The sequence below is a fragment of the Aegilops tauschii genome, chromosome 5 (genome assembly GCF_002575655.3).
Source record: "Aegilops tauschii subsp. strangulata cultivar AL8/78 chromosome 5, Aet v6.0, whole genome shotgun sequence".
Lineage (NCBI taxonomy): Eukaryota > Viridiplantae > Streptophyta > Magnoliopsida > Poales > Poaceae > Aegilops > Aegilops tauschii.
In genome coordinates this window covers 52,304,809-52,327,161 of record NC_053039.3, presented here as the reverse complement: position 1 = coordinate 52,327,161, position 22,353 = coordinate 52,304,809, and the positions used below count along the sequence as shown (strand labels likewise).

Genomic DNA, 22,353 nt, shown 5'->3' with positions numbered 1-22,353 from the left:
ATAAGGCTATACTATATGCATATATGGCTGGTGGAAAGGCTCTATGGTTACAGTTTTGCGAAAAGCCAATTTTATCCTACATCAAAGGAATAAATTTTATTTAACTATCATGGTGGTTGAAACATTGAGAAGGTACCTCCAACTCAATCCCAATTAAGTAACATCATTAACCCAACAGTATTAATTAAAGTATCACGGTGATGAGATTCAAATGATAATCCAGATACTAGATACTCAAGTTGTCCGTAACCGGGGACACGGCTAATCATGATCAGTTTGTACACTCTGCAGAGGTTTGTGCACTTTTCCCCACAAGACTCGATCGCCTCCGCTTGATTCTCGCACTGCATGTTGTTTGAGAAACGGATGACCGAGACACGGTCTTTCGAAACAATCACTCTTTACTCTGGATGGACCGGTACACCTACTTTCCCCTACATCTGCTAGTCCACCTCTTCAAGAGATCCTGTAACCTAGTCAGCTATGCTAGAGACCATAATAGCTTGTGGCTGCACACGGAAGTTTCTAGCATGAATAATCTCATGATCCCTTTGAACCTGGGTGGCGGACCTTATACAAACAGACAACACTGGGTTCTCCAGGTGTCTCAATCCACCCAGATGTGAGTTTTAGTTGCCACCTTAGGTTGAACCATTATAAACATCTCACATCTGTCATGAATATCACTCAAACCCAATCCACGTCTACGAGCATAGCATGGCAATAATAAAAGCAACGTAGAAGTAACTCCCAAGGGTTTGATAAAGATCAGGTAATAGGTACTACCTCAACTACTTCCCAAAACCCACAGTTTAATTAGATCCTAATCATGCAATGTTTGAGGGAATAGATCTAATGCAATAAAAACTGGGTATGAACGGGGTATGATCAAAGTGTTACTTGCCTTGCTGATGATCCGCAAAACCTAGCGAGTCGAAGTAACAAGCGGCACACTCCGGGTATTCTATCGCAAACAAACAAGCATACAATCAGTACTCATCTAATGCACAGGTAAAAATCGAATAAAAGATCCAACCAGAAAGTTCAAATTAAGAACTCCGGTTTGCAAAAAGAATCAACTCGAAAGAAGCAACGAAAGTCAAACGGCGAAAGAAAGAAACTTCGTTTACTAATCTGGATCTAGGTCAAATTTTACTGTAGCAAAAACTTGTTTGAGTAGGTTAAACGGAAAGAGAATTTCGAGACGAAACTCTAGGCGCTTGAATCACCTGATTCCGATAAACGAGCGAAAAGTTAAACAGATTCGAAAATTCGATCGGAAATCGAATCCGAGAAAATAACGAGAAAATCCGACGAAAAAGAAAAACGGACAAACGGTTAAATAACGGACGTTCGTTAACAGAGAAAAACCGATGAACGCGTTCGTTAAAACGAACGGTTCGGTGAACGCTCGTGAAATAAGAAACCGAAAAAAAATCTGCGTCTGAATACCCTTTTATCTCTAGGGAATCACTTCTCCTGTATATTAGCATGTAGTCCTTCGTGCCTTGCGCATAACGCAATGCTTTCTTTACCATCTTCCAGTGCTCTAGGCCTGGATTCTCTTGATATCTACCGAGTACCCCGGTGATAAAAGCTAAGTCAGGGCGAGTGCACACTTGTGCATACTGTAAGCTGCCAACTGCCGAAGCATATGGTACTGCTTTCATTTGATCGATCTCATACTGGTTCTTGGGACATTGGAATTTCCGAAAACTATCGCCCTTGACTATTGGAGCAGGTGTGGCTTTACTCGCATGCATATTATACTTTTTAAGAACCTTTTCTAAATATGCTTTCTGAGATAGTCCTAAGACTCCATTGTTCCTATCTCGGTGAATTTCTATGCCCAAAACATATGATGCTTCACCAAGATCTGTTATGTCAAAATTTGAGGATAAGTATTTCTTTGTTTCTTGTAGTAGACTAACATCACTACTAGCAAGCAGGATATCATCCACATACAAGATTAGGAAAATATATTTCCCATTTTTAAACATTGCATAAATGCAATTATCCTCAATATTTTCTTTAAATCCAAAACTTTTAATCGTTTGATTAAACTTTAGATAGCACTGCCAAGAGGCTTGTCTTAATCCATAAATGGATTTCTTCAGGCAGCATCCCATATTTTCCTTGCCTTCCATGATAAAACCCTTGGGTTGTTTCATGTAGACCTTTTCTTTTAAATCACCATTCAGAAATGCCGTCTTAACATCCATTTGATGTAACTCTAAATCAAAATGAGCAACTAATGCCATTATGATTCTGAAGGAATCCTTACATGAGACTGGAGAAAATGTCTCATTGTAATCTATCCCTTCTCTTTGTGTAAATCCTTTTGCCACGAGTCGTGCTTTATACTTTTCTATATTCACTTTAGATTCATACTTAATTTTGTAGACCCATTTACAGCCTACTGTTTTGGCTCCTTTGGGAATTTCCTCTAAGTCCCAAACATCTTTGGAACTCATCGATTTCATCTCGTCTTCCATTGCCCTCATCCACTTCAATGAATGAGGGCTTCTCATGGCTTCTTCATATGAGGTGGGATCTTTTTCCATATGAACCATTTCTGTGTTATAAACTTTAAAGTCAGTAGAAATAGCTGACTTTCTTGGTCTTGTAGACCTTCTAAGGGCCTCAGTTTCTGGCACATTTTGTGCCTCAACTTCTGGCACTTCTTCTAAAATTTGCTGTTGCACCTCCCTTTCATGCTCAACAACGGGTTCAGTCGGCTCCTGACGGACAGGTTCCGGATCTTCCCCCATAGCTGTCATGGGTGGAGTTGCAACTGGTAGTGAGAAAAATGGCTCATGAATCATCGGATTAGGTGCATGCACCCTCTTCTCCTCAAGATCAATTTTCCGAGCTACCAAGCTCCCCCTGATCATTTCGTCCTCTAAGAAGACTGCATGTCTCGTTTCTACAAACTGTGTATATCTGTCAGGGCAGTAGAAACGAAAACCTTTTGATCTGTCTGGATAGCCAATGAAGTGGCAACTTACTGTTTTGGGATCTAACTTTGCAATGTTTGGATTAAACATTTTGGCCTCAGCAGGGCACCCCCACACGCTGAAGTGTTGTAGGGAGGGCATCCTTCCTGTCCATAGCTCGTACGGTGTTTTGGGCACCGACTTGCTTGGTACTCTATTGAGAATGTGAATGGCGGTTTTGAGCGCCTCCATCCATAATCCCAATGGCAAGTTGGAATAACTCATCATGCTGCGCACCATATCCATAAGGGTGCGGTTGCGCCTTTCAGCTACTCCATTTTGCTGAGGCTCGCCCGGCATTGAATACTGGGCTACTATGCCAGTCTCCTGCAAGAACTTCGCAAAAGGTCCAGGGACTTGGCCATATGGAGTGTGTCGACCGTAGTACTCTCCCCCACGGTCGGACCTTAGTATCTTTATTCTTTTATCGTGCTGATTTTCAACTTCATCTTTGAATATTTTAAATTTATCCAACGCTTCCGATCTTTCTTTGATTGGATAAATATAACCATAGCGAGAGTAATCATATGTGAATGTTATGAACGAGTCATATCCATCCACACTTTTCACCGGAAATGGTCCACAAATATCAGTGTGAATGATTTCTAGTGTGCATGTGCTATGGATTGCACCTTTTTTGATTTGTTTTACGTACTTTCCTTTAACGCAATCTATGCATTGTTCTAAGTCTGAAAATTCTAACGGAGGAAGAATTTCACTTTTGACTAATCTTTCTATTCTCCCCTTCGAAATATGGCCCAAGCGACAGTGCCATAATTTCGATGAGTCGAATGTTCTTTTTCTTTTCTTTTGTTCTTTATTCGACGCGGAAACATGTTCTTTCACATTGCAAACGGAATAAACTTTTTCACGAAGTGATAACAAATAAAGCTCATCATGTAGTAAAGCATCACCCACATAAGCATTATTTAACCAAATGGCACACTTGCCATGTCCAAAATAACATTCATAATTATCTTTGTCCAAACAAGAAACACTTATTAAGTTTCTATGACATGATGGAACAAATAAAACATCTCTAAGTAGAAGATTGAATCCATCAGCTAACTCCAAGGAGATATCACCGACAGCTTCAACTTCTGCTTCAACTCCGTTCGCCACTTCAATGCGTCTTTCGCTTCTTAGCGTAGTCCGCGTCGAATGTAATCCCTGCAAAGAATTTGCAACATGAACAGTTGCTCCTGAGTCAATCCACCAAGTGGATTTTGAAAACTGTGCATACAGGGATTCATTTACAAATGAAACTATATTGTTACCTCTTTTTGCCATGATTGACTTTAGCCAATCAGGACAGTCTTTCTTGTAATGCCCGGTCTTCTTACAGTGGAGACAAGTGTCTTTGTCCACTGAGAAAGGTTGTTGCTGACGCTGATGCTGATAGGAAGCTTTTCCTTGTGGCTTTGAAGGAGAACTTTTGTTGTTTTGATTGTAATTCTTTCTCTTGTGACCTTGCACATAGTTGAGTGTACCACCATGTGAGGCTTTGAGTCTGTCCTCTTCTTGGACACACATTGCTATTGTCTTTTCAATGTCCCATGTTCCAGGTGACATATTGTAGTTCACAACAAAAGCTTCAAACTCCTTCGGCAGTGAAGCCATGACAAGGTGGACCAGGAGCGCTGGTTTGATCTCCAGATCCGCATCCATGGGCTTGAGCTTTGCTGCCATATTGCTCATCCTGAGGATGTGCTCTCTTATTCCATGACTACCACCTGTGTAGCGTTCTGTCACCAGTTGTTCTAACACCTGGGTAGCATATATCTTTGAAGAGCCAGTGAACTGGCTCTTTATCTTTGAAAGCAACTCCCTTGCGGAAGTGCACTCTGCAATGGAGCCCACAATGGCGCTCTCAATTGTATTCTTTATAAAGGCCATGCACTTTTTGTTTGCATTGACCCACTTTTGGTTTTCTATGATGTAGGACATCTCCAAAGGAGCATAATCCCCCCTCTTTTTAGTCCACGCAGCATCATCATCAGTGGCCTCTCTTACTGGTTCTGTAGGTCTAACCGGCTGTGGTTCATCCAGAACCCAGTCAGATCAGCACAGACAAATGCCAGTTCAACTTTCTTCCTCCACTCAGTGTGATTGTCACCTCTGAGTGTCGGAACATCTTTTAGGCAACTCATCAAGTGAAAGCCTCCTGAAATCACAATTTAAGTGACATCAATATAACAATCATATGCATTAATCTAACGTTGGTCAAATTAAACATATAATTGTCTATGCAATTAAATCTATATTACCGTTGGGCAAAAAATTAGAAATAAATGCACCTTTAAATTTCAATAATAAAACATGATCATGGTATTAACAACGTTGGTCATAAAAATAACATAATCATATTCGTTTTAAAATCACTTTAACATGCTCTTAAAAATAATTCTATTTAAACTTTTATTTTCTTTGTAAAAGAGCATTAATTATTTACGCAGAGGAAAAACATGAATAAAAATTCACGAACTTTTTACTTTTTACAGAAACTTTTCTATGACCGAATAAAAAATCATGAACTTTTTTAGTTCTACAGAAACTTTTACTTTATAAAATACATAAAATTTTCTTTTTCTGAAATTTTCTATTCTCTGAATAAACAGAATTAGCTGCAGCGGAGAAAAATGCAGCTAGCCCGGCCTACCGAAGCCCAGCCGCCCTTGGCTCAGCGCGACCCAGCCACGCGGAGGCGCCCGCAGCTGCTGGGCTCGGCCCAGCGCACGTGGCGGCCTTGCCGCAGCCGGCCTCCTGCCACTTATGGCCCAGAGGGCCCGTGGCCAGCTAGGGTTTGGCTCCTGGCCGTCGGATTCAATCCGACGGTCCAGCGCGAGATCCGCTCAATCAAAATCGAGGGAGCGAGGGGATCGACCGAAACCCTCGGTCATTTCTCTCCTCCCCCGCGCCGCTCGCTCCTCTCCTTTGCCGCTGGCTCTGTCCCGTTCGCCGGGCCTTCGAGCCGCGCCTGGCCGCCGGCGACGGCGACGACTGCCACCGTGCCATGCCACGGCGCTCTTTCCCTTCCCCCTTTCTTTCCTTTCTCTTCTCTGTTGCAGAGAGAGCCCACGATGCGAGCCCCTCCTCTGCTCTCATGGCCATGCCAGCCAGCGGAAAAAAGGCCTCACCGACCGCCGGCGACGGCGTCTAGCCACCGCGCCGCACGAGCCGAGCTGTCCCTTTTCCCCTTCCCTTCTTTTTCTGTTCTCCACCACCCGCGTCTCCTCTCTGTGACACCGAGGACAACGACGACGTGAAGCGGCGGTGCCCCCTCTGTCCCCCTTGCCGGTGTGCGCGAGCTCCCATGGGAGAGCGCGCCGCCGTCAAGCGGTGCGGTGGTGGTGCCCTTTTTCCCCCTTGGGGAGGCTGTGTTCTTCTTCCCCGCACCTCGGCTTGCCGATGCGTGTGGGGATCGAGAGGAACGGCGCGGCCTTGCGGCGGCGCTCTTTGCCGGCGAGGCCCGAGGCCCTACTCCAGTCAACTTTTGGGATTTTTTTGTTTGCTTTTCGCTGCCCTTCTAGGGTTCTTTGTGGAGGGAAACTTTTTTCTTTGTGATCTATTTCAACCGGAAAAAAAATCCTATACCCAACCTGTCTGATACCATTGATAGATCCATGGGATCGTGTAGGGTAGGATTAAATCCGGTGAACTTACCTTCTCCAGCAGTTGATGAACTCGAGCCGGAGGCCATTGTGGTGCTGGGGTGCACGGCGATGGCGGAGAGTGGGCGAGGTGGTGGTGGCGGCGATGTGTGTGCAGTGGCGGCGGCGGAGCTTCCCGTCACTGCCAGCGCTAGACCTAGATCGGGTCGGGGTTTTCGGCGGGGAGCCTGGCAACGCGGTGAACCTCGTACTGCGTGCCGCTGGCCCCCACCTCTTTATGTAGCGCTGCGTGATAGGGGCCCGTCAACCATATTGCGGTTAGGCGCCCCCGATCAGGGCGCGGATCAGGGGCCCGGTGGGCGGTTGGGCCCACACGGGAGAGATCAACCTAACATGTCATTGTACAGATTCAATTTTAGAGTCGTGATATCATCTATTGAGCAGAGCCCGTTGCAACACAATTCATAAAACAGACACCAATGTACCACAAAATTGTGATAACTATGCTTGTTTTAAGAATCCAAACTAATCAGTCTCGATTTTTCTGAAACTACCGAACATAAATCACATCCAAACATCATATTTAATGATCTACCAAAAAAGAAGAATCAAAGATGGTGGCTTCCAGCATCTGATCTTAAACCCCTTGATACATCTTTCCTAGAATCTTGCAAACTGCCTTCGATCATCGCCGCCTCTCCTTCGGTTTGAAGGGCTAATTCCATGCCTCTTTCCACCGTCCACTTTCTTCATCTTTCGGTGTTTCGATGCACTACTCTCCAGGTTCAGATTCACTTTAGGAGGGCTACTAAAACAGAAAGATGCCGCAACTTTCTTGAGATCAAGTTGATGGACACCAAAAATGTCCTTCATAGAGTGTGAGTTGTATGCCAAAAGGTAGGACCTGTATGCTTCCTTCGCTGACTGCTTTAGGAAGTAATTCTCAGCAACAATCTTCTCAAGTTGAGGTTGCAGTTTTGGCACATGTTTTCCACTGAACGTATGTTCAGTCAGAGAAATATTGGACGCCCGTAGGTAAATGAGCAACTTCATTTCTTCTGGTAGTAAGAACAACAATGCACGTCCTTTGCCTTTATCACCTCGGGCAGTACGACCGACTCTTGTGAATGTAGTCCTTTGGGTCATCTGGAGGATCGAATTGCACAATGTAGTCCACATCAGGAATATCAAGCCCACGTGCTGCCACGTTAGTGCATAACAAGATGCCCTTTTCCTCCTTGGAAAATCGGAAGAATGTAGTGGTGCGTTTCTGCTGCTTCAGTTGCCCATGGATATCGTAACACTCTATCCCAAGGAAATTCAGCAATTCTGCGTGGAATTTGACTGAGCTACACGATGAAAAGAACACCATGACCTTCACCTTCTGCTTCAGCTGCATCTTTCTCAGGAAAGCATACAGGACCAGAAACCTTTCCTCGCTTGGGATGACACAGTAGCCCTGCTGCAAGCCCTCAACGGTAGGCTTAAATTCAGAATCATCAACTCCAACATAAACAAGCTTTCGTTGCCTTTCCTCATTTTTCCCAAACGTAAGATTTGCAAAATCTTCAACCCTTTTAGTCTGTGTGGCAGAAAAGAGAACAGTTTGCCTGTCCCGAGGGAGGCGTTTGAATATTTGTTTCATGTCCTCCTCAAAATTCTGCTCAAGTATGTGATCAGCTTCATCGATTATAAGGCATTGTAGCCCTTTGTAATTGAAACCACTGGTACTTCTTAGATGGTCCAAAAGCCTACCCGGCGTCGCGACTAACAGATTGACCCCTTCGACGAGCTGGGTGGCCTCGCTTCTCATGTTAGTGCCACCAATCACATATCCAAGAGTTTGCGAGTGATACTTCATTAGCTCCTTGGCGACATTGTGCGTCTGCATAGCGAGCTCCCTTGTCGGGCAAACCGCAACAACTCCGGTACCATTCCTCGGTGCGAAGCGCGCCTTGTGTAGCAGTTCGACCGCGGGTATAAGGAAAGCAAGCGTCTTCCCTGAGCCAGTCCTGGCTGAGCCCAGCACATCGCTCCCTAGCATCAGGTGCGGTATTGATCTGGCTTGAATCTGGGTGAGGTGGGTGTAGTTCATCTCTCTGACGGCCTTGGCAGTGAGCTCAGAGATGGCGAGCTCTGAGAAGAGCTTGTTTGTCAGAATCCCGCCTGCCTTGCCCTTGTGCCTTTTCTTCTCCTTCTTCCCCTTCTCCTCCTTCCGCTTACGCTTCCCCACCTTCCCGATCTCCTCCATCTCTTCCTCTTCCCTCCTCCCCTCCTCTATCCCCTGGATACCTTCCTCCTCATCGCAGACAGCGTGGTGGATCGACTCCGGCAGAGCGACGGGGTTCTCCGACGGCTCAGACGAGAGGTTACATGGGCTCAGGTACATGGCGGCGCCGGCAGATGCCTTGCTTCGAGTCTTAGGATCGGGCACAGGATGATGAGAACGGCGGCGGCGGCGCCTCGGTTTAGCTAGGACTCCAAATAGGTTACAATTTTCTCAAAGAAAAGAAAAAGGAAAAGGGGTTACGAAACATCAGATTAGCGATAGAGCAATCCATCTTCACCGGGTTGGGCTGGGACTCCTTTAAAAAAAAAACTCAAAAGTACCTCTTTATTCTGCTTCACCAATCACCATCAGAGGTACAATAGAGGGGGGAGGATCATCTAGCCAGACAAATAAATGATATACATACCGCACAGCAGGCGTGGTGAGCAATGTTCAAATCATTCAAAAAAAAAGATATATATTCTCAAAAGGACTGACTAAACCTCGCTAAACCGCACTTGCGTGATTTTTTTTACGTTGCCCGATTCCGCTGGCACCGTCTTCCCCTTCCTCTATCGTCGACTCCCCATGACTTCACGGCAATTGACGTTTAACAAATCCGTAGTTCTGAATGAATATTCCAAGATGTTTCAAATATATAAGAGCAACTCTAGCAGAGTGGTCATATCGGCCTAATCAGGATAATAACCGCTTGTATGCCCCGGATCGCCATAGGTTATGGATGGCTCTCCAAATTGAGCCCGCGCGCCTCCATTTTGGATGTTCTAGGGCATTGGTTTGGAGGGCACTCCATCCGCCAACTGCTCACGCGGGAGGGAAGTTTCACCTCCCTCCTCACCCTCCCGTGCGGCCCATCTCCTTTCCCTGCCAATGGCACAGATGCCCATGGCACCGAAAGTGGGTCAATTAGTGGCCGTGGAGGGAACTGCTCCGCCACATTTGCCGCCACTTTTTTCAGTCACCCGCCACACGCGGCTATAAAAACCCATCAGTGTGTCCGGCCTAGCTCATATCTCTGCCGCCCACAACCTTCACTTCCTTCCTTGCCGCCCACAACCTGCACTTCCTTCCTTGCCGCCCAAAGCCTCCACTCCTGCCCTCCCCCGGTCCTCGCCAAGTTGCTTCCCCCGGGGCCAGATTGGGTGCTACTCTCGGAGGAGGAGTAGATCCTAGATGAGGAAGCGCATGACACGACCGCCCTCATTACTGAGGAGTGGGATCATCATGGCGCACCGGAGGATCCCGCCCTCAATGAGTGGCTGGATTGAGATCCCAGAACACACACCATTGTTTGGGATATCGAGCACCGCGTGCAGATCCCGTATGGGCAGGAGAGGCCCCACCCACGCAGCTCTCCCTACCGCCTTAGATGGCGCAAATTTAACATGGAGATGGTGACATTCACCAAGATGAACCACGTGATATCGAGCCTTGGCCCCCTTGATAAAGCCGTCCCCGACATCGACGACCGCTGGCAGGAATGGTACGAAGACAAGGTCATCGGACCATCACACTGCCGCGCCTAGAGGACAAGTCGACTCGCCACATATGCATGTGCACCATGCATAGCACTCACCATCGACATGGTGGGCTCAAAATCATGCTAGAGTCGCTCAAAATCGACAATTTTTTAACCTATGATATGAAAATGACGCTCATCGACTTTTCCCCCTATGTAGGAACTTCGTAATGCATGTTTGCACACATTAGATTTTTTTAATCCCTCGAATTGAGTGTGTGACTATTGAGTTGATGCAACCCAAAAAACGAAGAAAAGAAAAGAAAAAATATGGGAGGCTGCCAATATGGCGACTACAAGTTTGCGCTTTGCCTTGCCAGCCTCCATAATAATATGGAGTGCGCTCCATACGCGTTATGGAGGTTGCCAATATGGTGACTCTGCTAGAGTTGCTCTAAGTGATTTTTTTTCTTTTTGCTTTTCTAGGTGGTATAATATGTGAATGAAAGAATTCAATCCTTGGGCACTCGAAGATTTCTTCTCTTGCTTTACTCACCTTTACCTGAATTTTCAAGTGGATAACAGCAGATCGAGAGGTCTTAGAAATGGGTACAAAAGGAACATGAGATCTCCAATGCTACTAGGCCACTCCAAAAGGTTCAAAGGTTCATTTCCTGAATCAATTTATTTCGAGGTTAAGTTGACAAAACACAGCCCTATTTGAGTAGCCAACTAGACACTGGTGGCATTTGGAGTGTAACAATGGCTCGAACCAGACCTGCAGCCTACTCGACGGGTCTATGCCTAATAGACTAAACTGCATCCATTTCAAAAGCATTTGCGAGTAACATCAATCAATTGTAAAACAACAGCTTCGTAAATATACGAGGGTTGCAGTACACAATGAACAAAAATCATAGTCAACAACAATAATCAAACACTCTCAACCAAAGAAAAGTAGTGGTAAGGTTTCTGGGAGTGCCTTCCAGCTTTCAACTAAAAAATTTAAACTACAAGAACTATAATTTTAAAGAAGGTAACGAGTATTCAACATGCGTAAAGTAAAAAAATTCTAATTTGCGTTCACCAAAAGGATTAATAAGAATCCATCTCTGCTCTGTTTTTATCAGAGTTTCTCAGCTTCTAGTGTGAACATGGTATGTGGCCTCACTTGCCTTTGCAGCAGAACACAACTAAACAATGAGCACACTTGAATTAAATCTAAAACTGGTAAAATGAGCAAACCTTTAGATGATTCTTCCACATCCTTCAAGAAAGCACCAACCTTCTGTCTGCAACCTGTACAATGGTTCAATGTTAGCCTCTTGTGTTATATCAGAAGTATCTATTAAACAATGTTAGAAGTGATCTCATATACACCATGGTAATTAGGATTTGTGGAGAAACCTTATTGATCTACTTAATCTGTCGCCATTAATTCATAAAACTATGGGTAAATTTTACGGAAAAAAACATTCTTAACAATCACTTTAGCTGCACTATGGTTACCATGCCCACCCTTGCACCCTTCTAATTACTTAAACATGTCTAACTAAGTAGCTATACACTTATTCACTATGAGGAAATAGTAGGAATTGGGCCACTGATTCTTCTTCACAAAATATAGCATTGAAAAAGAAAATCCACTCTGATAAGAAATACCTTCAGTACTTTCTCAGAAGAATCGTTGCTAGGACGACGCTGATTATAGCCTAGCGGCCATTCTGAAGGCATGGAGACAGTTCCTACATTGAGAGGAAAGACCAATCTGACTTTAAGTGGGCAAAGGGATAAATAACATGCATTACCAGTGCCTAAGCTGCAACTCTGTTCTGTTGAACATAGTTAGCAAAAAGAAGCATTGGTGTGCTGCCTTAGACTGATTATTTCTTTATTAACAAACTGCAGAAACGGTACGGATGGCATATGTCTAGACCACACACCATACAGCAACATCAAAATATTCAAGAAGCTCAATTTCTCTAGAGAATGTCTGTCTTTAAATACAATGTACATTGTCAATCAATAATTTCAGATCAATTAATGAGAGATGGATTCATGAATATATAATGCAGAACACTGCAGATTAGAAATTCACAAACAACAAATAACCATAGTAATCTGCTTTTACACTAGATGGTCCTCCTCACTTGCAGCAAGTCACGAAAGGGACTGCTGCTACTTGCCCGAATATGGAAGGCTCCACTCACAGCATGATTGAAATAACATATATATATATATATATATATATATATATATATATATATATATATATATATATATATATATATATATATATATATATATATATGTTGTTCTATGAACATACTACCAAAAAGAGATGTTTCAATATACAGTAAGACGGTGTAAGCAGATCAATAACAAGAAGGTGATCGATTATCTGCCGTAGGGATCAGTTAACTTGGAACTAAATATGTTGCTACCACTACCATACCATTAACATGATTTACATTTTTTTTGTCGAAGTGAGATTAAATATTTTATTTCAGATCTCCTTCCTTACTAGAGAGAAGAGCCAATAAGCCAAACATCAAATCTTCACAGTTTAGATACAGTATGACTTTGCTGATAACAATTGTGACAACAAGCAGAAACATAGAACAGAAAATCAAGAATTCCGCACAGGTAGACAACTATTGTGACACTTGCAAAGAAATGCTATCCACAACAGCACAACATCTCCAAGAAGATGTTGCAAAAGTGAAACGTAACAAAGAAGGTGATCCATTACCTGCCGTAGGGATCTGGCTTGATCCAAGCCAGGGTGGAAGAACGCATGGTACAAGCGAATGGTATTGGTTTTGAAGCGGAGAGCTCCCAATCACCTTCTCCTGGTAAATGTCCACGGCGACGATGTGCTTCTGCTCGCCGACGGTGATGTAGATGATGTCGGCGTTGAGCGGGTCGATGATGGCGATCTGCGGCGGCCTCTTCCCCTGTTCCCACGGGTGGCCTCCATCCTCCAAGACCTTCCTGAGCTCCACCTGGTGCTCCAGCGTCCAGCTCCTGCCCTCGTCGTCGAGCACATAGGAGCTGAGGAGGAACGGGTCGTGAATGGACGCGTCAAGGAAGCGCAGCCTCCCCTCGCTGACGCCGATGCGCCGGTACTTGGCCACCTCCCGCCTGAACTGGGCAAGATGCTCCGCGCTCGAGTCTTTGTGTTCCATGAGAATGAAGGTGAGCGAGGTGCCATTCGGCAGCGGGACGAAGCGGAGTTCCGGCTGGTTGCTGAACGGGTCCATGGAGACGGCGCCGCAGGTCAGGTCGACCCACCAGAGGCGGCCAGCGAAGGCCACCGTCTCTTGGTCCATCTCCATCTCCCACGCAAGCGGCGGCTGGCATGGTACGCCAAGAAGCAGATCCCACCTGCCTACCTCCGGGAGGAACCGATCGACGATGCGGTCCAGCTGGCTGACGATGTCGGCGACGGCGAACCTGTCAGGGGGGCCGTGCCCGCAACCGCCGCCGACTTGGGTGAGGAGGCCCATGTGGCGGTGGCCCAGGTTCTTCCTGGACCCGGCGGGACCGCCGGGGTACGGGAGGCGGAGCACCTCGCCGCTGATAGGGTTGCAGGTGCGGCGCTCGGCCTCGACGTCGGCGTTTCCGTTCCAGGATTCGCGGGGACCCTCCCCTAGGATGTCGTAGCAGGTGAGGAGGAGGTGGCCGTCGCCGCTGGCGGCGTTGACGTGGCCGGTGGCGAGTTGGACGACGCTGCTGTCGGCGGCGGGGCGCTCCCTGGGGTTGAGGAGGTGCGCCGGGGCGGTGATGCGGGAGACGAGCGGAGGCTCGACGGGGCCGAAGCACGCGCCCGGCGCCGCCAACGATTCGTCGACGAGGGAGTTGTAGTCAATCATGGCCCATGGAGGGTGCTTGGGGGCGGCGGTGGAGAGGGGGCGGCCCCATGGTGGGTGCGAAGCGGCGGCGGCGGGAAGGGAGTGGCGGCGCGACGGGTTCGAGGCGGAGGCGGCGGTGGAGGGGGAGCAGGGCAATGGTGGGTGCGGTGCGGCGGCGGTGGAGAGGCAGCGGCGGAGGGGGAGGCGGCCGGAGACGGTGGCGGAGAAGCCTAGCAGGCGCTGGAGTGACATGGCGGTGGGTTGGTGTGGTTGGTTGGACGGTAGTGCCGGAGCGCCTGTCGTCTGTAGACTGTAGAGGTTGCGTGGGCATTGGCTATCTAGCCTCTCGGCTGCAGGTGGTCTTTTTCTTTTTGACCAGGCGTCGGCGTGTAAATTTGAATCCAAAGCTGTTTGGTATTTTCCAAAATTATTGTTGGTACTATCATCTGAGTAAAATACATCTACAGTATCTATACTCAGGGCATCTCTTACGTCGGCTCAACATTTTTAAACCTCCAACCCAGATCGTATATATTGGGCTCAACTGGTTCAGACGTCTAGAATCCTCCAGTCCGGTTTTAAATCCAGAGTGTGTAGGGATCCGGACGTCCGTCATGTAGAACTCCGACATTTTGGACCCACCGAAAACCCCATCCAGTGGTCATGATTTTTCACAACCCGTCCCTTCTCCTCCGTTATCTGTCTTCCGCTCCATAGCTTGATGGCTTCACCACAACTCGGTTGGATCGCCAACGCCTTGTGCAACATTGGCGTGGATGCGTAGCGCCCCTCTACAATTTTCTTATACTCGCCCGTGTACTTTGGCACCACCGACAAGTTGGGTCGCCGAAGCCGTTTCGTATTTTCCAAATTTATTATTTGTATCATCTGAGTAAAATACATCTACGGTATCTAATTACTTAGGGCATCTCTAGCAGACGCTCATTTCTCTTTTATATGTCCGGATTCGTCGGTTTGGACATTTTTAGCCCTCCAACGCAGATGCCCTTATTGCGCTCGATTGATTCAGACGTCCAAAATCCCCCATCCCGATTTCAAATCGAAAATGGTCGAGGGGAGTCAGGGCGTTCGTTGTGTAGGACTTCGACATTATGGACCCACCCAAAACCTCATCCGGTGCCTATGGTTTTTCACAATCCACCCCTCCTCCTTCGTTATATATCTCTCGTCCCATAGCCCGATATCGCCGCTGCAACTCGGTATGATCGCCGACGTCTTCATGCTACATTGTCAGGCGTGTGTAGCCCCCCCCCCCCCCCCCCAATGCAATTTTCTTCTTCTCGGTTGTGTACTTTGGGCCCACCGGCAAGGTGGATAGAGTCGTGGGTCGCACATGCATGAGATGACGAGGAGGCGAGGTGGGTGGCAGTATGACACCTTCGGGTGGCGGGAATGAATTCGGACTTCTGAGGCACTTGTTTTATATTTCACATCTTTTAGTCAAGAAAAAACATACTTATATTTGACAGTGTTTATTTGTCTTGCAAGTATGCCCTTCTTCCGGAAAGTAGTTTTTTTTTGCGAGGAGTCCGGAAAGTAGTTGACAAAGCAATTGATGTATGCTAGAAACAAAACCACTCTGTAACAAACTTCAGAAAAGGTGCCTCCATTCTTGGTTGAATTTTATCACGAGACTTGCATGTGTATGCTCAAATGGTCTTCTACAAACAAATATGACACATGTTTTGATCCTCTGAAAACTACTACTTCTAATATTATGGTTAATTTTACATTGTGGGAGAGATGCATAATTTAAGAGGCCTCAAGTGTGTGTTGAGCAAGCCAGTCCATTACAGTACATCTTGTACTATTATTAGATCTTTGGACTCAACGATAACTCAGAAATTTGAACAAATTATGCTTCTTAGATTGCTGAAACACATGAGTTCTTTTCCAGGGACAAATGGCACGAAGTAGTAAGTCTACTAGCTGATCTAAGATATTATGGTGGTTGCTTTTGTTCATATGGAAGTTGAAGCCGGGTTGGTGATTGAAGACTTGGTCTCTTCCATAACATTCTGAGTGATCGACATGTGACGCCTCCAACTTAATCGTGCACTAACCATACACGCAAATGCACACGATCAAGCATAAGGACTCCCTGGAAGATATCACAACACATCTCTAAACACAAATAAAAGTCATACAAGCTTTATATTACATGCCAGGGGCCTCGAGGGCTCGAATACATAAGCTTGCTTACAAGCGTCAGCGGAAGCATCAGATATCTGAGTATAGATATAAAAGATAAAACAGATAGGCCTTTAAAAGGCGGGACAAAACAAAGACTATGATCGAAAAGGCGCAGGCCTCCTGCATGGGACCCTCCGAACCTACTCTTGGTCGTCGGCTATCTCGTAGTAGTAGCCACCCTCGGGGTCATAGTAGTAGTCGTCGACGGGGGCAGCTGACTCCGGGGCTCCGTCGTCTGGTCGCATCATTCGGGTATGGGAAAAAGAGGAAGCAAAGCAACCGTGAGTATGCATCCAAAATACTCAGCAAGACTTACATCAGATCTATTCTAAGAATGCAATATTCTCAAAGGAAGGCTGTACATGTGGACTGGACTGTAGAAATGCCAGAATAGAGAGAAGGCCTAGTCCTATCGAAGACTAGCATCTTCAGCGGCCTTGCAGCATTTAGAAGAGTTCAGAACAACATAATATAAAGTAGTAGTAGTAGTAGTATTAGTAGTAGTAGTAGTAGTAATCATCAATATCGCCCCAGAGATCCTTTCTTGACTCCCTGCGAGAAAGCAATCCCAGGGCCATCATATCCATATCTCATCTCAAGTATCCAGTTCTAATTGTATCGATCGGGATACAACTCCAAGCGTCCGTTACCGAGGATCCAGTTATTTGAATAGATGCATTGGAGACGTGGCGGACGGAGTGGCGCCAGGCGGCTTGGTGTGACTCAAGAACGATTCACGCCAGATACCGTGGCGTGACTCAGTCGCGTAGCTGGCTGAGCTGCTGCTCCAGCTCCCATTTAGCCGTGTTTCATTCTTACTGTCCATCTCTATCTATATCTCTCTCCTTTTATTCTGTGCACCTACCTTTTTCACCTCTCCTTAATTCCCATGCCCAGAGCTAGAATGACATCTAAAAGTGAACATAGGGAGTATTACATATTTGTTGTATATTTAAAAACACAGAAAATGATGTGGACATGTGGAACGATCGTATCGTTCGCTCCAGCTCGATCGATCGAGCGACTCAAAAGGTTCGCTCCACCAGGCCTTTAGTGCGACCCCTGGCCCATTTAAGATGGCTTAAACATGGTGAATGCGATGGGGTTTAACAGAGTTGAAGCGGAGTCCGATTCTCTGAACATGGTGAATTATTGTCAAGGCCAAGAGAAATGGTGGGATGCGGCAACAACGATTTTTGCGGAGTGCATAGACTCGGCTACATTAGTAGGAAAGGTCATCTTTAAGCATATTTTTCGTGATGCAAATTGTGTCGCTCATGAGCTAGCAAAATTCAGTTTTTGTAATAAGTACGATAGAAGTTGGTCTGATGAACCCCCGGGTTTCTTAATCAGCCACCTTGTGAATGATGTAATAATTGACTAAGTTAATAAAGCTAGCCATGATAGCCTTTCCCTAAAAACAAACGTAGCGAGCTGGAGCTGCAGGTCGCACCCGAGTGAACGAACGATTTTGTGCAGTCTTCTGTGCGTCGTTCTTCACTTATATCCTAGTTAATCACAGCTATGTAGTGCTAGTGTAATGGTTGTGACCATTTGCTTTGGTCTAGGGAGACCTAGGTTCAAATCCCAAACTCCTCATTTTTTAGTTTTTTTATATAGCGAAAATATGTACAATAAATTCTTAAATTCTTAAAATAATAATTTTAGATACATGATAATTTAGAATGATTTTCCCTTTTTTCATTTGATGGCAGAAGTAAACTATCAAATTGCCGCCCATGATCTACACCTTGCCATGCTTAGTATGACAATTGCCATGTGGGCAAAGAAAAGAAAAGTGACATGCTCCATAATCAACAATTGTCGTGATCTGAAAATAAAAAACTATCAATTGCCATTCATGATCTACACCTTACCATGCTTAGTATGACAATTGCCATGTACCAAAAAAATGATATGCTTCATGACCAACAATTGTCATATCTAAAAAAAATACATTTGCCATGCCGCATGAACTGAAATTTCCATGTCTAAAAAATCAATTTTGTCATGTTATATATACTACAAAATGTCATGTTCAAAAACTATATTTACCATGCTACGTGACTAAAAAATGATATGTTATATATACTACAAATGCCATGTTAAAACGAAACATTTGCCATGTCCTAAAACATACATTTTCCATGCCGCATAAAATTTATTTGCCATGTTCTAAAACATACATTTGCCATGCTGCATAAACTTCATTTGCCATGTCGAAAAGAAACATTTTCCATGCTACATAACTTCATTTGCCATGCTATATATACTACAAATGCCATGTCACAAAGAAACATTTGCCATGCTACGTAACGTCATTTGCCATGCCGCATACAATTTGTTTGCCATGTTTTAAAACATACATTTGAGATGCTGCATAAACTTCATTTGCCATGTCGAAAAGAAACATTTACCATGCGACATAACTTCATTTTCCATGCTATATATGCTACAAATGCCATGTCAGAAAGAAACATTTGCCATGCTACGTAACGTCATTTGCCATGCCGCATAAAATTTGTGTGCCATGTTTTAAAACATACATTTGCCATGCTGCATAAACTTCATTTGCCATGTCGAAAATAAACATTTGCCATGCTATATATAGTACAAATGCCATGTCAGAAAGAAACATTTTTCATGCTACGTAACGTCATATTCCATGCCGCATAAAATTTGTTTGCCATGTTTTAAAACATACATTTGCCATGCTGCATAAACTTCATTTGCCATGTCGAAAAGAAACATTTATCATGCGACATAACTTCATTTGCCATGTTATATATGCTACAAATGCCATGTCGAATAAAAAACATTCGCCATGCTACCTAACTTCATTTGTCATGCTGCAAAAACTTCATTTGCCATGTCCTACAACATACATTTGACTTGCTGCATAAACTTCATTTGTCACACCGAAAAGAAACATTTGCCATGCTACATAACTTCATTTGCCATGCTGTAACATCCCCTGTGTCATGTAACAGTAATCAACTGTTGATAATGCCAAGTCACCCTTGATCATAGCTCATTCAAATTCCAACCCAAAAAAAAAAATTTCAAACAAAAGTGGAAAATAAAGTTGCACCAAAAATTGTGTAAAAATATTCTAAAACTTTAAAATAATCATTAGACCATGGTATAATAGCAACCAACATTTTGTGAATGTTTAAGTAACATAAATAAATAAAAACAGTAGCAAAACAACCCCAATTAGTCATTTAAAAGTTAAGTAAAATACAAATGAATTTTATTGAGGCTCAAACTTTTTGTAGCATTACAGTAAAGTGCAACACAAATAATAGGACTACTTTCACCTTTTGCAAAAATCAAGTGATAGCCAAGCAATATAAAAACAGAAAAGAAATGTGGAACAAAAAGAAAGAAAAGGAGAAAAAGGAAACCAACCCGCCAGCCTGGTCCTGCAAGTGCACAGTAGCAGCCCACCAGCCAGCCCAGCCCACCTGGGGTCTTCCCCTTCGCGCTACTCACCCGAGCCCTCGTGTCGCCATGTCAGATGGTGTTCGACGCCGATTGCCGTCGTGTCGTTCATCCGCGGTGCCCTGGAGATTAATCTCGGGGATACGAACGCCCCCACGCGCCTGTAGACAAACCCTAGATCCATTTCCCCCCTTCCTCACCTCGCCATCGTCGTCCCCAACTCGTCCAGTAGCCGCCGTCGCCATGGCCGCGCACCCGCGTAGCCACTGACCTCCCCGAGCCCCGTCGTCATCGTTTACGTCCGCACGTAAGAGGAATCGAGCCGGGAGCCCCTCCTGCGAGCACACGGTCGCCGTTCCCCTTCTGCACCCAATGCCGATCGCCGACGAATTCGCGCCGCCTCGAGCCTCCCCCTGCGCAGTCTGAGCACACCTGCAGGATCACTGTTAGTGCGGCCACCGTCGCCAACCCTCTCCTCTGTCTCCTTCTCGCCGTAGCATTCACCGCCATGGATGCCGTGCTCCGTCGCCGCGGCCGTCGACCGTGCCATGGCCACATAGCACGCGCATGGCCGCCAAGCATGCCGTTGTACTCCACACGCTCCCAGGAACCGAACGAACGAAAGAACGGCCGAAATAACGCGCCAAAACAACGTCACCGTCGAACTAGTTTTGTGCCGGCTGCCAAACCTCGTCATCGTCGATGCCCCGTCCACTCCCAGCACAAACCACCACCCCCACTTGAAGCGGCTCACTCCCAGGAACCTGTAGCAAGAAACCCTGCCCCGAATGGTGCTCGAAAACGAGCGAACAGTCAAGTCCGGCCAGCTCTGCCGTCGCCGACGACGGCATGGGTGGCTGACATGTAGGGCCCCCGCGTCAGAATGTTAATTATCACTAATTAAGCTGCCCCACTGAGACATACATGTGGGCCCCTATGCACAGTTGTCCCCTGGTTAACTTAAACCGTTAGTTAAGTCACTGTTATTATGACAGGTGGGCCTTAGCCATTAGTTAAATTAAATAACTGGTTACTTGTCTCTGACTCAATGACAGCTGGGCCCCACTGCCTATTTAAATTAAATAAAATAGATTATAAATAAGTAGTGTATGACATGTGGGCCCACGTGCTATTAAATAAATAAAATGATTTATTTTTGTCACTGTGTATGACATGTGGGACCTACTGGTCAGTTGACCAAGTCAAAGGCCCCAGCCTATGACATGTAGGCCTCACATGTCAAGTTGACCAGTCAACAGCACTGTTTTGGATAATGTTGCAATTGTTTAATAAAAGAAATTCTAAAAATTGATTAAAACTATACAAATTCATATCTTTTAATCCGTAAGTCAGACGAAAATATTTTATACATCAAAGTTGCTCAGAAAAATACAATGAATACGAATACGCTACCCGTATACCCCCCTGTAACATACCGAACACGGGACATTTCCCCTCCGGATTGCCTGTCCGGTAAACACCTGAAGCCGGTAAATTGTCTCCGGATGATTCACGCTCCGAGCAACGTGCCTAGCACTGCGTCAAAACTCCCTTAGCCTAGATACCGGCATGTCATGCATCTGTGTTTGCATATGTTTGCATTATATTTACTGTTTCTCCCCCTTCCTTCGGGTAGACCCCGCGGCTACCGCCGACGACGCTGCCGGATACGACTACTACGTCGACGACCAGGCCCCTACTGTTGAGCTTCGAGGCAAGCAACCCTTCTATCCTCCAAATATCGCCTATTCAATCTCCCTTATTCTTGCATTAGGCATTGCTGCTACTGTTGTTCGATAATTCCTATTCTGCTGCATATCCTATTTTTGTCGCCCCTTATTGTTGTACCCTAACTTATCCTCTGCTGCCTGGTAATAAATATTCATCAGTTGGCCCTATGCCTTGTCCGTCTGCTATGCTTAGTTATCGGGCCATGATCACTCAGGAGAGTGACACGAGATATTTACATTACTGTAACTTCAAACGTTACGCGAGACAAGATAAGGAGTCGGGTGACCCAACGGTGCCCACAAGAGGTATTGCGACGGGGCGACAGGGTAGGAGGGTACTACCGGTGTTCGGTGTGCCTGGACCTTGATCGTTGTCCGCGAGAGTTACCCTTTGAATCACGAAAGTCGGGTGACTCCAAGAGCGCTCGCGAGATAAGGTAAGGAGACGGGCCGCCCCTAAGGGTACCCGCGAGATATGTTGCGGTGGGACGACAGGGCAAGCGGATACTACCTGCTCTTGTTATGGGAGGTGGGCCTGGCTCCTGTTTTGTTGTCCGTGAGTTACCCAGTCGGAGCGACGATAACGGTCATCTCCGCGAGATAATAATAAAACGCCTAATGGATCGGGTGTCAGAATCTGAGTTGGCTGCTTGCCTATACGCATTACCTCCATGTGGGATAATGAGTATGGGCTCCTCCGCGGCGTACAATCTCCCGAAAGCTCTGAAAGACGTCCAATTCAGCATTGTGGCCGC

At 45.7% G+C, this 22,353-nt stretch overlaps 1 protein-coding gene and 1 pseudogene across 1 annotated transcript; both read right to left on the bottom strand.

Moving 5' to 3' along the window:
* Positions 1 to 6,962: 6,962 nt before the first annotated feature.
* On the bottom strand, positions 6,963 to 9,200 carry LOC109768699 (DEAD-box ATP-dependent RNA helicase 27-like; annotated as a pseudogene).
* A 1,638-nt stretch (positions 9,201 to 10,838) lies between these two features.
* On the bottom strand, positions 10,839 to 14,462 carry LOC109768700 (uncharacterized). Its single transcript, XM_040388344.1, has 4 exons — positions 14,387 to 14,462; positions 13,109 to 14,260; positions 12,019 to 12,101; positions 10,839 to 11,655 (listed from the first exon to the last, which is right to left on the bottom strand). Exons 1-4 carry the CDS (start codon positions 14,460 to 14,462, stop codon positions 11,626 to 11,628), a joined length of 1,341 nt encoding a protein of 446 aa, XP_040244278.1. The 3' UTR covers positions 10,839 to 11,625.
* Between the last annotated feature and the right edge of the window lie 7,891 nt (positions 14,463 to 22,353).